The 18,328-nt window shown below is 41.7% G+C and overlaps 1 protein-coding gene across 3 annotated transcripts in view; it reads left to right on the plus strand.

Moving 5' to 3' along the window:
* ptpro (protein tyrosine phosphatase receptor type O) overlaps window positions 1–15,390 on the plus strand; it is a 41,875-nt gene extending 26,485 nt beyond the window's left edge. The window contains exons 15-27 of one of the 3 annotated variants that reach the window (XM_020613444.1): window positions 50–170; window positions 1,413–1,481; window positions 3,674–3,757; window positions 6,268–6,303; window positions 7,136–7,217; window positions 7,699–7,789; window positions 8,224–8,300; window positions 8,490–8,624; window positions 9,303–9,425; window positions 10,354–10,508; window positions 11,300–11,435; window positions 13,539–13,662; window positions 15,267–15,390. In XM_020613444.1, coding sequence (XP_020469100.1) covers window positions 50–170; window positions 1,413–1,481; window positions 3,674–3,757; window positions 6,268–6,303; window positions 7,136–7,217; window positions 7,699–7,789; window positions 8,224–8,300; window positions 8,490–8,624; window positions 9,303–9,425; window positions 10,354–10,508; window positions 11,300–11,435; window positions 13,539–13,643 — 1,214 coding nt within the window. In that variant the 3' untranslated portion in view covers window positions 13,644–13,662; window positions 15,267–15,390. The remainder of the gene's footprint in view (window positions 1–49; window positions 171–1,412; window positions 1,482–3,673; window positions 3,758–6,267; window positions 6,304–7,135; window positions 7,218–7,698; window positions 7,790–8,223; window positions 8,301–8,489; window positions 8,625–9,302; window positions 9,426–10,353; window positions 10,509–11,299; window positions 11,436–13,538; window positions 13,663–15,266) is intronic. The other 2 variants (XM_020613445.1, XM_020613446.1) reach the window with 2 other exon arrangements.
* The last annotated feature ends 2,938 nt before the right edge of the window (window positions 15,391–18,328 follow it).

An 18,328-nucleotide genomic window follows, 5' to 3' on the forward strand; every position in this document is an offset into this window, starting at 1 on the left:
GGTGTGTGGGTGTGTGTGTGTGTGTGTGTGTGTGTGTGTGTGTGTGCAGCTAAAGAGATGAACCCGAGCGTGGCGGCCATCTCAGCTCTGGCTGTCCTTAGCATCCTGCTCCTCAGCCTGCTCATACTTTTCCTGCTCGTTCTCCGCAAGAAACACCTGCAGATGACCAGGTACACAGTTTAATCTCAGGCTGTCTGGTAATTTGTCATATTCTTGCCTCTTATTCATCCTGTTTTCATCTTAATTGCACTCTGCATTCATCTGGCTTTTGTTTCATTTGTGTTTAGGACAAAAGGCCATCAGCAGCTTTGTTGTTTTTGTTAGCAGTGCTGCGGAAAGACCAACAGTATAAATCCGGTCTTAATTTCTCCTCTTGCAGCCTGAAAACATCACCGACTCTTCCACTCTACACCAAAGATAGTTTATTTTGATTGAAGAAGCTGTCAATCAGAATCTTTCCTAATATCCGAGTCTTCAAAGGTTTGAAGAAAAACACTGATTCAGTCTAAGGAGCCTGTGAGAGGCCGACGTTTTACAGACGTTTGTGTCAGGGAATCCAAAGTTGTGTTGTAGCTCCAACTATTTTGGTAGAAGTTTACCGATGTTGCATTAAACTGCAGTGTAACAGCTGCACAGTGACTCCAAGCTACAGGCCAGTTTGGATGTGACCTGTGCTGCAGACCATCTGTGACAGCACGAGTCGGTGTTAGGTTTTGGCGCCTTGTTATGCTTTTGCTCTTTAACGGCCGTGGCCAGAGGCGTAATGTGGTCAGGTTGTCCTTCAGCAGTTTACAGGGTACTCAGCTGTAGATGGTGAGGAGCCTGTTAAGGATCTTCACGCCATCTGTTGACTTCCGTTTTGAGGTTATGGGCTGGTTTTGCAGTTAACACCCTCTCAGCTCATCTGTGTTCAATTCATGTTACATTTTAGTGCTTAGAGACAATAATTAGGACAAACAGCTTCCTCTTGTCATGATGACAACCATCACGACAAAACCCATTGTGGCCTCATTAGTGTGAAGGTTTACACCTGGTGGACGTTGAATCAATATGTTTGTGTGACAGTGACGAGCTGAGGCTCTGGATCGATGACTTTATGTTGTCGTCCATGAGTTAAAACACCTGAAGAGACAGTGAATGATGGTGTAGTTATTTGTACTGTTGTGTTATGATACATTCCTTGATATTTAGTCACTGTCATGTTCGATTTTTTTTCTCTGTTTTGCATTAATGAAATCCTGTAGTTTTCTAAAGTACTTGTATTTTTAGTAGTTTTGTGTTTTTCATGCCTGTGCTGTGAAGCTTGCTTCCTCTTTTCGCTGATTAATCATCGAAGACTTCTGACTTCTCTAAACTGCTCTGCACTTTTCTCATCACTTTTTCCACGCGTTTCTTGGTGTTTTGTGTTTCAGAGAGTGTGGAGCAGAAACCTTTGTCAACTTTGCTTCATTTGAAAGAGATGGAAAACTTCCTTACAACTGGTAAGGGTCTGCCCAGTTTGTTTTTTTCATCCTCAAATCACTATAAAATGTTTAAATAACATCATAACATCAAATTCAAGCTGAGATTAGACCTGAGTGGATGTTTTTTAGCAGTGGAAATCTGGTTCGCCTCAGTAATCACACATCCTCAGTTTGGACGTCAAAGCTGAGAACACCCAGGAAAGGGGCAGATTAGCGGCCTGGCGGGGGATTGATGAGGTCGATTAGGGAGCTGAACTTGCAGATTTAAGCTTGTCTGTGGTGCTTTAGCAGCACGAGGACCATCTGAAATGAGGTGTTTGTTGATGATGAAAGCTCAGGATTTCCCTTAATTAAGATTATAGGGACACAGTGCTTTTGAAGTCGGTTGTGTTAAAATGTACAAAACAAGGAGGTTCAGTTGTTTATGCTTTAAAATGAGACTTTCTGTAATGGAAGAGGTGAAAAGGTCTCTCTGAAACACTGATGTGGCTGATGGGTCAGATCAGTCCTACATGTGTTATTTATGACAAACACTCAGAGTTGGAGGTTTGTGATTAATATAACAGCTGAAAGACGGTCAGTTAAGGCAGAACCTTGGCTTCCATCTGCTGTTGTATTTGACCTTCCATCACTAAACGCACATATCCATCAGAGTGTGTTCTTCTTAATGTGACGGTGGAGTTGTGTTTATGCTTTGACTGTGCATGTGTTTAGACCTCGCTGTGTGACGTTACTGCAGTGTGGATGTGATGAATAAACCACCACTGATGCAGATAAATGTGGAAAAAGTTAAGTATTTTCATCAGAATTGTCAATAAATAAATGTGAGCCTTAAGTTTGGTGCTTAAATTCAGCCCAAAAGTAAAATCACTCAGGAAAAAACATAAAGAGCACTGCTGTGTACAATATCATGCCTTTTGGAAAGTGGACAGCAGTTTTCCTATTGTCAACACTATTGGTACTAGCTGATTAATTAATTGAATACAGTTTTGAGGAACATGAGTGTTGGATGTAATTTCTACTATAAAAAGAACAAGACTGAGATGGTTGTATCTGGCCAAAACTGTTTACACAAAATCGCATGAAGAGACCAAAATCACCAGTGTGTTAGCGATGTGGTGTGCCAGTGTGTTAGCGATGTGGTGTGCCTCATGGCCCAATATCCGGTCCTGTTCTTTTTTTCCCCCTTACATGCTACCACTTAAGCAGTAGACATTTTAGATCTTTTCATATGTGTGCAGATGTTGCACAAATGCAAAAGTCAAAAACATGAATTTGAGAAGCACGCAACTTCCTTTCTTGATTCTCAAATCAGTCCCCCTAATATCCTTGGGTCTGAGCCTTACTTTCTATAAGGCAGGTAAGGATAAATTAAAATTGGATTTGTACATTAACAAGGTGAAAAAGTTAACATCATTCAGTCCTAACATTGTGTGTGAGAGCTCTGTATTCTTGGTCCAATAAAAGTGCAGATAAGAAACAAAGCAATACATTTTTCAACACCCTACTTTGATAAGCATGACTTTCTACAAAACTGTGAAATATAAATGTTTCTTAAACACGTGCAACTGTACAAAACCTTGTCCAAATGAAATAGTTTAAATTACAAAGTTATTTGCTGTATATCAGCAGTTATCTGATAAAAAGAAAAAGTCAACATCATGAGTCTGACAAGACATTTGATTTCAGCTTTCTTGATACCGTTTCATTTGCAGGAACAGAAAAGACGCCCGGTGAGGTTGAAAAACAAACCAGAGATGAGTTTTCAAATGTATCTGCATCAGTGGGGTCATGACCCAAGCGACACAAATGTTAATAAGATCATCAGGTTCACGAAGGTGGCTGTCACGTGGTTTGATGCCGCCACCAAGTGCCAAACTGTGAACTGTTTATACATGAAGGGGGTCCTAGTGTTACACTGTGGGACGGGCTGGGAGGACGCAATGATGCCACAGACTCAGACTGGGGGTTGTTCAAATGAGACAGAGCGGCCATTGACGTCCAGCAGCAAACAGACCCCTGTTGTCCTCCAGAGAGACAACGGGACACTTTCTGAACGGCTGCATGATGCATTAACTCTGTGTTCAGCACTAATGTGAAGCTCTCGACGCTCTGTGCCTCTTTACTAATGTTCTGTCCCCAACCTGTCGCCCCCTGGTGTCTGTTTTTTGTTGTTTTCTTGTTTGTGTTTTTATTTGAATCCCCTTCAGGCGAAGAAGCCTCTTTGCCTTCCTTACCCTACTGCCATCCTGCCTTTGGACTGACTATCTTTTGGCTTTTTATATTAATCCTTGGTAAGTAAGCACTTGCTGGCCCAAAATGCTGCACTTCAGGGGCATGTCTTAGCAGAGCCACAGCTTACAGTATTGATCAGACACTTTGTTTTACTTTCCATTTGAACCAACCACTGATCTTGTCTGGATCCAGAATTCAAGCCTGGTGTGATTCTGTATGTTCCTTTCTGTCAACAAATCTCATGAAAAGATCAGCAATGTGTTTTTCAATGGGCTGTACCTCAAGGTCTGATTCTGGGTGCTCTTCTTTTCTTTTCTCCATTTACATGCTTCCACTTAACTGGTAGATGTAGAGTATGTATCTTGTATATTATGTGCCACAAAATGGAACTTACCTGCTGCACATGTTTTATAAAGGTGAGACTGAGATAACTGTATTGGTCTGAGTATTTTCATTTTTCCAAAGTCAGTGAAGAGACCAAATCCAACAGTGTGTTTAATGATGCACTGAACCTCATACATTTCCCTATTTGCACATGTTCCCTCAATAAGTAGACAAACTATAGCATTTCACTTTTATGTAGACGATATGCAGCTGTATCCTTCAGTGCTAGTTATGGTTGTGTTTTTGCCCTGAGCACTGATTTGAGGAAAGCAAGTTGGATCTTATACATTTATTAAAAAGGATAAGACTAGAATGGTTATATTTGGCCATTCTTGTCATCATTTACATGGGTTACATAATTCAACGTATCTTTTCATTTGCATGCAGCTCTGTCAACCCTTCTGTTAGACTCAGTAGAGGTCTAGCAGCCTCAAAGTGGAAATTAGTTGTCTTGTACTTTAATATCATTGTGTGTAGTCCAAATATGTGCACAAATAAAAAAAAAACAAATCTCATGAAGGCATTAGAACCAGCAGTGCATTTACTTCAGGGCTCAATTCTTTGGCCTGTATTTTTATGCCTCCGCACTTGGCGATAGCGTTTTCAGGTTGTCTGTCCATCTGTCTGCCCCACTGTTGTAAATGTAGTGGCTCAGGAACACCATAAGGGAATTTCATATTTGGCACAAATGTCCACATGGACTCTAGGATGAACTGATTAGATTTTAGTGGTCAAAGGTCAAGGTCACATTGACCTCCTGTCTATCTGATTCTTATGACTTTGACTTTTTGGCAGAGGCATACAGCTGCAAAGCAGTTATCCTAGTTGTCTAGTTGAATGCTTCCCCTTGCATAGAAGTATGCAGATGATACACATGTATATTTTACTGCCAAATCAAAAAAATGGCACTGAAATGGGCTCCGTTCTCAGCAGTGGGTTAATACACTGAGCTGAACCAATTAGTCAGTTTATCAAGTACTTCAGGGTTCAGAATAACTTGAATGACATGTTTTCACTGATCTTCTTCATATTAAAATCCTATAAAGACATTGCTATTAAAACTTTGCCAACAAAATAGTCCTTGTCACTTCTGACATTTCCTGTGGAAGTCATAGAATTTGGTTTTCTAATAAATAATTATCTTTTAAATCTGGTGAACACCAGATTTAAAGAGAAGCTTAGTTAAACCCTTCATGAGACATTAAGAAACCTATTTCATTTTATTTAGCCCGAAATCAACAAACAGTTGATGGTGAGTGTGGGATTATTCATTACAAAGTGCTCTGTGTGTTCATTAAAATGAAGGAATTCTGGACACAGTGGAGCTCTCTGGCACAAAGGAAGGACCACCAGGCTGTGACATTTGCTTCTGGTTTGGTTTTGCACATGGGATTTGTTGACAAGAAGAAAAACGTGGAATACCACCAGACTCTTTAACACTTGAAAGTTGCACTTTGAAATAAAAATAAATTTGCAGTCCAGTTTGATTCACGGGGAAAACAGGAAGTCCGCTAATAATTTTTCTGGCGTCTTGCAATGCTGTGTCTTTCTAAGTCACATCGAGTGTGTTTCTACTAACATGGTGGATGTAGCATGTTGCTAACGGCTGATGCTAGCTATAGCTTTCCTACATGTGTGGTGTCTGCATGCCGTCTTTTGTTGTGTTGTGTTTGAAATTCCACTGTAGCATGCGGCTAGTTTGGCTTGTGCATTAGTTACAGTTTGTTGTATGTATTTTAGAATGTAGATTTTATTGTGCACGACTCTCGTTTAAGGTAAGCTGGCTGTGCGTATTACAGTGCCACCAGATCCCCAGGTGTTGTCCCAGCTGATGTTTTAAGACTCTGCTGTTAGCTGAGTGGAGTTTCAGAGCAGTGAGGACACTCTGGGGAACTGGAGCACAATCAGAGAGCCGACCTTTAAAGGACCAGATCTGAGTCCAGGACAGAAGAATGAAGGTTAACAAACAAACTACTGTAAATGCAAAAAGCTAAGTAATCAGATAATTCAATCTCAAAAAGTTTTATAAAGAGTTTAAAGACATTAAAAGCCCACATCGGTCGAGCCCTGATGTCTGCAGAGATGAGTGCGATCAGAATGATGCAGCATGCCATGTGTAAACTAGTCTTACTGTAGTCAATGACTGAAATCTTCATGAGGAACTTTACATGTTTGTATTTTATAGGAGCAAGACAGCTTTAAAGAAACGGAAGCTAACAAGGTAACAGGACTAAACAAGGACACGTGGCTCTCAGTCTGTGTGCTTCATCATCCTGTGGTTTTATTTCTGTCTTTGTTTGTGTGTATTTCTGCGTCTGCCATTGCACTAACACCAGGCTTCAGCCAGAAAACAGAACAGTTTAATCCTGCAGATTAAAGAGAAACTGAACCGACGCCAGAAAGAAAACATGGACACCCAAATTCACCAGCAGGTACATCTCAGTTCGCTTAATTGCATCCTTTCCTTGCGTCAAAGCCCCGCCCACGTTAGATGCGAGGCGAGAGGAATCGAAAAATCACCCAAAGCGTCCAACTGATTTCTGATAAAGGGGAACGTCGGTCAACAAACGACTTCTGTGAAGGATGCTATCATGTATCCTTGCTCATGGCTCCTTCAGCAGCCTCCTCGCTCAAGCTTTGGGACAACCTTGAAGATGCTGGACTGGAACGGCTTCCTGATTGAGGAGCGAGAAACGATCAAATAAGAGAACTGAGATTTACCAAGCAACGCTATACTCACTGTAAAATGTCCATTTTGGTCCTCAGGGAAAGCTCAACTCGTTAAATGGACCATGCTTTTTATTTTCCTTTTTTTACATGGATGTTTTGGGAAAGCAGAAAAGGTCACGGGGACATTAAAATGTAAAGGGTTCATCCTCAGTAAATTTAGGAAATCACCATGTCGGGTATTTGTAGATACTCCATTCACTCTGTAATTGAAAATACAAGTTACAAATGCTAAGTCAGACCGAGTTTTGTAAAGATGTTAACATGTTGTGTTGCTGTCTTGTTTATGTTTGTATGTTTATAATATGTTACATATCTGGTTTCAGCCCCGTGCAGCTGGACGACTTTGACGCCTACTTTAAAGACATGAGTAAAGACTCAGCGTACAAGTTCTCCCTGCAGTTTGAGGTACGTCGGTTCACACACATTACTGCAGTATTTATACTTTATACTGTTGTCCGTTTCCTCTGAAAGCACAAGGTTTGACACGTTTTAATATTTCTTCATTTTATTCATAGAGGCCCTTGAACAGTACTATTAAAGACCAGTGTGACCGTGTTTGTGTCAGTGTAAAGCTCACTTTCACATGCATCTTGATGCTGGTCACAATAAAACAGTGGCTAAGTAAGCACTGACATAAAACTCCTATTTTACCCTCAATATTTTAAGATTATGGGAAGGAAGAGGCATAATCATCCACTTCTCTAAATGTCACAGTCAAGTCTGAGATTCACTGCGATTGTCGTCCTTGATTCTAGTTTTAGTGAAAACCAATATGTAAATGATCAAATTCTGAGTTTCTTTGCCTGAAGTTTGAGGTTCATCCATTAAATTCAGACTCTGTTGTGGGCTCTAATGAGATGTGTTTCCTCTGGTTGCTGTTTGTCAGGATCTGAAGAGCATCGGCCTGGATCTTTCCCACGATGCAGCAGACCTGCCTGTCAACAGGTCGAAGAACAGATACACCAACATCCTGCCCTGTGAGTCCCACTGGCAGCACAAATACAAGACCGGATATGGAGTTAGAACTAATTAGACAACTTCATTTTTAAAATGCATTCATTTAACCATAAAACCTGAGATTAAAGATCTCTTTGTCAAGAGTCCTGGCAACCTGTCTATGACAAAACAGATGCTAACATTGTACATAAATCCATAACACCCTCTCATTAGTCAAACAGTAAAAATGCAATTAGAAAATCAAAACCTGCTAATTTGCTCTCATAGGCTTTGTCGAAGAAATAACTGCAGTAGAAAAAAATGCAGTAGGAGTATTTCTGGCTCCAAAGAAAACATTCACATTGTAGACGTTCATCAAAACATGTTTAAACACTGATGTTAGAAGACTGTGCAGTTTAGCCGCCTGAGGACAAACTGCAGCTGATCCCTGATTCAGTGTTTGTCTCCTCTGCAGACGACTTCAGTCGGGTGAAGCTGATCTCCATGCACAACGATGAAGGCTCCGACTACATCAATGCCAACTATATCCCAGTGAGAAGCCGCTTGTCTAACATACATTTATACATCCATTTAAGATTTATTAGCAATGTGTGTTACTTTTTAACTTGTGCCATTAAAATGTAAAGTTGGAAACACTGAAGAAAAGCACAAGTATCGTTCATGTAAATCTGTTTTGTCTAGTACTATGGCAGTAACGGTGTGTTTCTGTGTGACATTCAGGGCTACAGACACGCTAAAGAGTACATTGCCACTCAGGGCCCGCTGCCCGAGACACGGAATGATTTCTGGAAGATGGTGCTGCAGCAGAAGTCCCCCATCACTGTCATGCTCACGCAGTGCAACGAGCGCCGCAGGGTGAGTTTCATTTGTTTCCTCCAAGTTCAAACGTAAAGCTCCCCAGAAACAAACTTTAATTTTATGTTCCCAAATCACATGCTGTGCAAGACCAGCTTCAGTCACTGTAGACATTTTTAGCCACTTAAAATTCACAGTATTTATGCAGTTTTATCTAAAACAGAGGGGATCTCAACATTTAATATATATTCTAAATAACAGGAAAATAGAAAAAAAGTACAGCATTATCTGAAAAACATTTCATGCCATTTGGTACGGAGGCCCAAAGTGTTCGGAGTGTAAAAAATAAATGCAATATGATGTAATGTGAAAATGAATAAATATAGAAAAATGTGTAAAACCATCTAAACCATGTATAAAGCTAAACTTTGATGCCTCCTGCTTTTAATTGTTTGTTCCAACAGTTTTTATGTGGGGAAAAAGGCCTTTTTGATTAGACTGCTGAAGCAAGGAAACTGTTTTCAAACAAAAACTGCTGGAATTGTCAAAAAAAAAAAAAAGGAACACTTGTACCAAAACCAAAAAGATACATGAGGGCATAAAAAAGAACATCTGAATATGTACGTAAAATATAAAATCCTCTTTTTTTGTGATAATTTTCCGATCCTAGTGGCCACAGCCCATTCAGCGAACTTTAGTTTTCTGATTGCCGGTGAGAGCCGTTTTATGTGTTTTCAGGTGAAGTGCGATCACTACTGGCCGTTCACAGACGAGCCGGTGATGTACGGAGAGATCAGCGTGGAGATGCTCTCTGAGACAGAGTCTCCAGAATGGACCGTGAGGAAGTTCAGACTGGGATATGTGAGTACCAGTTTATGGACTTCAGGCCCAGGGTTTTTTTTTCAGCCTGAAACTGTTGGAATGGCTGCAATTTCTCTAATGGCCACTAGATGCTGTTGCAAGAAGAGAGGACAAAAATATATCCAAGTGCCTCTGAGTAGTCCAAAAAAGAAGACTTGATCTTGTAATTTTAACGTGCTGCCTCTAGATTGTTATATTTGATGCTACCAAAACATTTTCAGCAAGAAAAGCTCCTGACCACCTTTGTTCACTACAGCTGCAAGTCCTGACATTGCAGGTGGTGATCAGTCTTTCTGTGGATGTTCCACATCTTTGTGTAGTCATCAGTGGTTGCTTTGCACCTTCTGTCAACGCAACAGTGCACAAATCGCTTGTGCAAAAGTATTGGCATCAAAACAAAGCACTAAAAGTAAAAAAAGAACTCATTGGCACATTTCACATTCCTGTTTCTCATATTGTGTTATAATGACTGATGCATTATTGTGCACATCACATTTCATGTTGCAGCTGGTACAGGGCTAGTTTTAAGTGGCTTATGTGCATTTAATTTGAAGTACTGCTGGGTAGTTTGTGAATTTTCCACCACAGATCAATGAGGTCTTATAATTAGACTATTTTTTTTATATCTGGTTCTGAAAAGTAACTGAAGTTATAAAATACAATATTTGCCTCCAAAATGTAGTGAAGTCAAAGTAACAGAAAATGAAAATACTCAGACACCTTATTGAGTAAATGTACTTAGTTACTTTCCACCACTGTTTAGCACAGATAAGAAAATCATGAACTATGGACGATTATGCAATTAAATATTTTAATCATTTGACAGCACTAATAAATACATTCCAGATACATGAACATGCAGTAAAGCTTTCTGCTGTAGAGACATATCAGCCACTGTATGAATCGGTGCTGCTGTTGCCCCCTGCAGGCTGATGAGACTCGGGACGTCCTCCATCTGAACTACACCTCATGGCCAGATCACGGCGTCCCCACAGTCAACGCCATAGAGAGCATCCTGCAGTTTGTCCACATTGTCCGTCAGCAGGCCAACAGGAGCAAAGACCCCATCATAGTCCACTGCAGGTGAGGACGACCCACTCAAACATCAATACAGTTTTGTTTTTGTAAATGAGAAACTGATGTAATCAAACACAAACATATTTGACAGGGATCCGTTTGTATGGTGTGATCAGATAACGCTGGCCACTTAGCATGCTAGCGTTGCAGCTGTATGCCTGTGCTTTATACCTGATTTACCTGTGGATAAAAGTCCATGGGTAAGATTTGCTCTCAGGCTTTGTTCCAGCCAAACCCTCCTCTAGTCTGAGTACAACTTCAAACCCGTTGTCTCTGGCCGCTTAAAATAAATTCTGGCTCTCAGTTTACGCACATTAGGTGGTGGGATAGCTGGTATGGCTGAAACCTCTGATTACAGCGGATGCTGGTAAGAAATCCAGAGTGACTATGTGGGTTGAGTTTGTCATGAGCTCTTGTCCTGTTCGGGTTGTTTGTCACTATTTTATTTGCTCACAGCGGAACAGATCAGAGACATTGGCGGTACATGTCTTACCAGCACCGTCGTTTCCCTCAGTTGAATCTTTTCTTTTCCCGCCCACATAAGATGAAACGGGACTTCCAGTCAACAACTGATTTCTGATACAGGGATGTTTCAGCTTTCATCGGTCATGGATCTTCCAGCAGTGTCCTCAGTTCTCTACTTTGGGTTCAATTGCAGATGTAGGATGTATAAGAGACATGAGAGTACCCTGACTGGGAAGCCAGAGCCATAGAACGCAATTAGATATTTTGTCATATAGTTTCCTCCCACTGTGGCTGGACTGTGTCGTTCTCATAAAGCTGTCTGTGGTGTTCAGTGCTGGAGTCGGCCGGACAGGGACCTTCATTGCTTTGGATCGCCTGATGCAGCACATTAGGGAGCACGAGTTTGCAGACATCCTGGGCATGGTGTCTGAGATGCGATCACACCGCCTCTCCATGGTCCAGACTGAGGTGAGAACTCACTGTACAGGCCAGTCCCGGTGCTCGAAGGCCGCCGCCCTGCCCGCTGCCGAGTACCTGGATCAGGTGTGTTCAGTCAGTCAGAAGCTGGAAGAATGTCAATTAACTTTGTCTTTAGACAGCATCTTCCAGCTTCTGACTGACTGAACACACCTGATCCAGGTACTCGGCAGCGGGCAGGGCGGCGGCCTTCGAGACTGGCCCCCACTGCAATAGGGTAATGAACATGTTAGTGTTGAAGACAAGTTACAGTTGATTTAATTCTGCACTTTACTTGCAAGAACCAGTCAGTCCTGGGAATAGAAACCTTGCCATGTGTGCAGACACAGTTCCTGTAAAGCTGAATCCATCCTTATTTGTTCACATGTTTAGGGAGGCTTTTGACAAAATTACACTCACTCTACCAATACATGACATTGTTTAGGCCTAGAACGTCTGCACATATCAACTACACCACAACAAAACCCTGATTCTGTTGTCTCTCTGCACTTGTTGGTTTTGCATCAGTTTGTAGTCTTTAGTGGTTGTTCTGTGTCTTGTTAGAAAGGATTACTAACAAGCCATAAAACAACCACTACCTGACCCAAATGCATACCACGTGGGCACAGTGGTTGTTTTCATCTCGTCATTGGGGTCTGGTTAGTGACCATTTTGGTTCCTTTGTGGTTGTTTCACCACTATATTAGAGACGCAGACTGAATACTAACATACGGCAGCCTTGCATTCAAAGGAGAAAAAAAATGGTATCTTTATGACTCATCTCATAATTACGAGATCTTTTTTTCATAATTATGAGCTAATGCAACACTATGGAACTTGCCTGAAAATCAGGTTTGTACGAATTCTTTAGTTTCAAAGCGATTCAGTGACAGTTGGCAAGTGAACTATTAAGAACTAATTCATAAACAAATACAGACTATACGTGCGCCTCCAAGTTGCTGCCTACACTGTAACTGAGAAGGAGCTGCAACGTTTCACAACCTGCTTGAGAAACACTGGGGTTTTAAGATTTATTCCGTATGAATGTAATTTTGTCAGTACATTTGGAACAGCAAGTACACCAAATTAACTGTTATCAGTTCATTTGTACCATGTTATTCTACTGAAAGGATGACATTAATACTGAAGAAATCCTAAAAACCCAATGTTTCCCAAGCAGGTTCTGAAGCTTTCCAACTCCTGCAATGTAGCCGATCGAGTTAGACTGTAGGCAGCAACTTTGAGGCCCGTCTGTTCACATTTTGGAACACTAAGTACGCCGAAGTATCCATTAACAATTCACTTTGGCTAATCACTGCTGGATGTTCTGACAACGATCAATGAATTACTTTGATACTCAAGAATTCATTAAAACCTTATGATTTTCAGGAAAGGTCTGCAGCATTCTAACCCATGCATTAGCTGATAATTATGAGAGAAAAGAGACTCCGACTTATTTTTCTTCAGAGATTGCAATGCACTTCTGTCCTAACATATGCAAAACTACTAATAGGCCACAAATAGAATGCTGTAGTAGTGAGTCCTAAAACCTGGATCTGAGTCAGCACTTTTGCTAACGGAAGGCTAAATGAGATACAGGCCGTCTGGGGTTTTACACATCATCATGCCGAACAGACTCATCTACTCACCAGCCCACCTTTACAGCTTCATTATGCATCAGCTGTTCTGAGTGACCCAAGTTGGAAGGCATGGCGGTGATGCCGAGTCACAGCCCAATAATAGCCTTTTACTTCTGGCGGCTGTATTTGGGTGCCAAAAATCATAAGAGCGGGTTTCACCTGTGGAGGTTATCGAACAAAACATCTGCAACAACCCAAAAGCCTATGAAAAATCCCATTGGCCTTTTGTCAAAGGAACCAGGACAATGCTAACGGCCGCCTATGAAACACGTCATCCCTACAGAGCTTTAGTGACCACTAAGAGGTGCAAGACTACCAATACAGGCGCAAACCTACCATCAACACCGAACAGCCTTGGAACCACTATTTAAATATTAAATCATTTATTTCTTTGACTTTCAGAACAAAGAATCAGCTTAAAAACTCAGCGTCCAGATGTTTGAGGCTTTAACCAGCTGCTGGTTCTTCTCTGCAGGAGCAGTACGTGTTCATACATCAGTGTGTCCTGTTAATGTGGCAGAAGAAGAAGCAGCAGTCCATCACCTCGGATGTTATCTACGAGAACGCCAGCAAGACATAATGTCAAGACTCCTCCAGGCGTGAGTCGCACTCACATGACATCTTTACCAAAAAATAAAACCTACCAGTGCACGTTTACACTGCATGACTAAGCTCTTGCCAGCTGATCCAGCTGTCAGTCTGCTGATGTTGTTTACAATCACAGATCAGAAGAAACATGGATGCATTAGGGAGAAACTGGAGGAGAGGACATGTACTTTCTCTTAATGACTAATTACGCTATTATGTTCTTCTGGCGTCATGATGACAGAATGCCCAGCATCACTTCTGGCACTGTCAAAACTAAAGATACAAGTATAAGGGCTGCCTTGAGCCATCCGCTTTTGATTTTATTAAAATCAAGATCACTTTTACACAGATCCTCTTATTTTATAGTGTAATTTCTGCATTTACATGTACCAAACATTAAACAGCTAAACTAAAAATATAAACATGTATACAAACAATAATTAGGAACTTCTGACAGCATATGCAGTATCTTCCAATAGCCGAGAAAAGTGTATGTACAGTACACATGTAATGTTTTACAGCCTCAGTTTTTCTATGGTAAGCCAAAAAGGCCAAAAACAGGCTAAATTTATCCCTGCAGCCAAGTGTTGTCCACATGTTAAAATTGGACATGTTAACATGTAAACAATATGTTGACAGCCCATTAAAGGCTGATCACTGCTTTCTGAACAGACTGTTCCCCACTGGTTAAACCCTGTAAGCTGAATGGGTGCCCCAACACTACTTAACAAAAACTGTCATGTTTCCATATTCTTTGGGAAGATTACTCAGCTGTTTGTTGTTTTTTATATAATCAACTCTCCAAAAAATATATTATAAAAATTCTTTGTGTCTGATACAATTCATTTTCACTTGTGAACCAATGACAGGTGGGGAAGATGATGTGATCCCCACGTTTGTTGGGTCGTAGTACCAAACTGAAAGTTTTGTTTGTATAAAACAACAAACATTTAAATAATCTTCCTAAAGATGACAGAAACATAACAAAGGGGTACTGTTAAGCTGTGTTGGGGCACCCCTTCACATTACCGAAGTGGTTCTAACCTGACCTGTCCACAGCCAATGGGGAACAGCCTGTTCAGAAAGGCTACGATCAGCTTTTAACACATTTCCAACATGTCAATGTCAGATTGTCACCTGTTAACGTGCAGACAACTTGCAACCAAGGTGTGGCTGCAGGAGTAAATTACATGCTTTTTGGCCTGTTTGGACAGCCATACTCAATCACATCTGATGAGGGGCCACCGTGGCCATACAACTCTGATAAAGGGCTTCACAGCCAAATGCAAGGTCAACGACTGCCTTGAGAAATGTATACCCTGGTACCAACTGAACACGTCTTGTTTTACCAAATTACACAGTAGCTTATGGCACACCTACTCTGAAATTACTTTTGAGACGCCAATGTAAAATAAAGTGTTACCAAAAAGTGGATGAGGCACCTTTAGTCCAAGCATCCTCCGATGTCTCCAAAGTCCTCACCAACACTGACCACACCTCATTGGCAAATTAAACTCAGAACTGCAGAGAGAAAGCAAAGACTCCAAGTGTTCCGATTGTTTTCAAAGCACATCATCTTCACTTGTCTGAATAAAAACTGCATCTCACCTCGCAGGTGCTGAACACGCCCAGCCTCCTGTGCTTCAGGCCTCCATTCTCTGCAGAAGAAGATCCACTTAATCATCAGTATCAAAACACAAAACAGCCGAACATCTTGCCGACAAAAGAGAAAAAAAAAACCCCAGTTGTTTGTGTGAATTGCTGTTAAAGCATGGGATGGAGTTCTGCCTGACCAACATGTCCAACCACAGCCCTGCCCTCTGAACCAGACTGATTCACATCACGTGTGGTCGGAGGAGTGTAAATGTGCTCTGTCTGGTGAGGAGACGTCTACACCGTGTCCGTCCTCATTCAGACGACCGGTCGCTGGAACCGAGTCAGCAGTTTCCCATTGCATTTGTTTGTCTTTTTTTAATCTCAGGAGTCGCTGAAAAACCAGCAAGCACACTGGCCTCTTCCTCTGCTTTTCAAGTCATTTCTCATTCGTTAGATTTAGCAGCATTTGCCGCTTTCCACATCATACAGACTGCAACATCACACACGGCCAAACACGCTGAACAGGGGGCGGTAACATGTTGATTATTAATGAAACCAACTGCTCTAATATGCTAATCAACTGCCTGGACTGCTGCACAGAAACATTCACTGAAGGAACCCAGCGAGCACTCGACGCAGTATGAACCTCGGACCCGACATGAGCACAAAATCTTACATTTCTAAACAGTGAAGCAGATTTTTAATCAAGGTTAGTTGCTGCTTTTTAATCTGATGCAAGTTGTTGATACTGGGTGTGGCGCTGCTGTCCACAGTGTCCTGGGTTGTTTCAACCCCAGTCACAGACTTAGGTGGACAAATGTCACCTTTTTCAAAAACTACTAACACGTTTGCTACAGTTAACATGTGCTTAGAGTTCTAGATTTTTTTCATCAAAGCAGCTTTGGAAAAATATTTTGGGCATGTTTCACTTAGTGACAGGCCTCAGAGGTGTTTGTGACAGACATCAGAATTTTGTCCTTTGAATCAAATCCGTAAACGTTCGAGTGTTTGCTGGGTCTGCACAAAATTATTCAGGGCACAAACACCTCACCTTTCCGAGGAAGTGAGCGCCTCATGCTGCCGTCCCATCACTGTTTGGCGTGTTCAAGGCCAGTTTAGGTTATAGAGCTGTAATTTGCACTGAGGCCTTGGAGCTGCCCGACCTGCTGACAGAAGAAGGGAAGACTTCGTCTCTGTTGCTGCTTGTGACTGTGGAGGAGAAACTGTACAGCAACGCTGCTTGATATTCGTCCTGTCCTGTGCACTGTAGGCTCTTTGAATACGTAGATTAGGTTAGTGTTGCCAGTGGCTGCAACGGTCAGCAGGACACTATCGGACACACTCGTACAGTTGAACTGCCAGAACCACTAAGACATCACATTAAAAGTGACAAACCTATCTGGTCAGCATGCCTCCAGGGCCGGGCCAAACACCTCTGAGGCCCCAAACATGATTTCTTTTAACACAAAATTAGCAAATGTCAGTGCTGAGCCAAAGATTGGCATTTGAGGTGCTACAACAGAACCAGTGTCCAGTCACTTAAAATGTCATTTGTTTTTGGATATCGCAATCAAAAGTTTACATGTAAAGATAAAAATTGCTTCAATAATTTGGTTGTGTCATTTAAGAAAATGCAATTCTGTAAATTACAAAAGTTTTACATTTCAACTTGAATGTGCAGTCTGAGCGTTTGTTGTAGTGCCCCAGATGGGAAACTTTGGCAGAGGGCTACTTTGATTCTGGTCTTGGTTTGGAAAACCTTTGACAAATCTATTGCAATCCCAGCATGTGGCTCTGCAGCCCCAGATACCAGTATCTGGGTACTGCTCTGCAAATTGGTTATAACTACAGAATTTAGTGGCATAGTACGCAAAAAAGTTACAAGCCTCAGATCTGAAACTCCTTCAAAATTGTTTAAAGTCCAAAATGTGATACGATTACTCCCAAATTAGATATAACCAAATGCTGCTCAACAGAGCACTGCACTGGTAAATTTATATACATCCACTTAAAGCTGCAGTAACCAGCTTCTCTCTCTCTCTCTCTCTCTCGACCAATAAGGACAAAGTGAGAGTCCAAACTCCAGCATCGTAGCGTCCCCTCCTCTTCTCCCTCCCATCCTCTTCTCCCCTCCTGCCCAGTCTCTGAAACTACGTCATATGTGGTCACGACGGCTGGAGACAGTTGTGGCAGTCAGGTAGCGCAGGTAGTGACCGGCTCCAGAGCTAATGCATAGAGACCATAGGGTCCATAGGGCCCATACAGACCATAGAGACCATAGGGTCCATAGGGCCCGTGGCTGTCAGTGGCATTGCAGCGACACAGTGTCAAATAAAGAGGTTTACATTTTAGCAATATGCGTACGTATGTCTAACGTTGTTTGGAGCAGATGCATCTGCAGTAACACAAGCAGAGGAATGTCTCCCAGTAATACTGATACAGTACATATAAAGTTATAAGGTCACCGGGAGTTGTACATGAAACGAGAAATTTCATGTTAACGCTGTGATAGTTGAACAAACTCCCACTTTTCTAGTGTAAATTTTAACAGCTTCTCATTAAAATGCTACACGGACTGCAGCGTTATGTTCGACATAAACTGGACCGAGACTGAGCAAAGATGAGCTAAATCACTTCCTTTGCTGATCCAGGAAAACGTGCTGGTTTCCGCTAATTGGACAACAAAACGCTAACGCTGCAGTCAGTTGGAATGACTCCGAATTACAACCAGATTCAATACAGAGGTACAAAACTGAAAAGTTTTACATATACACGTTAGCCAGCTGCTGTACTTAGCATGTAGCAGGAATTAAGCCCCATCTGCCTAAATGTTAGTCCTGTGGATGCTTTTAGTGCTCTCCATCTCCGAAAGGCCAAACCAATGTTAACCCTGGTTTGGCCTCATTCTTTGTCACCCACTGTCTATGCTACAGAACATGGCTTCTTTGGTCTAACAGGTCCACTCCCATCCTGGGTTGGACCTGCACAGGGAGTCGCCACGATTCGTCTTTAAAATGAGTCGCACTGCTTTGAAAAACGCTTCTTATAACCTTAGGAAGGTGGAAGAAGTATGGTGTGGAT

The sequence above is a fragment of the Monopterus albus genome, unplaced genomic scaffold (assembly GCF_001952655.1).
Source record: "Monopterus albus unplaced genomic scaffold, M_albus_1.0 scaffold134.1, whole genome shotgun sequence".
NCBI lineage: Eukaryota > Metazoa > Chordata > Actinopteri > Synbranchiformes > Synbranchidae > Monopterus > Monopterus albus.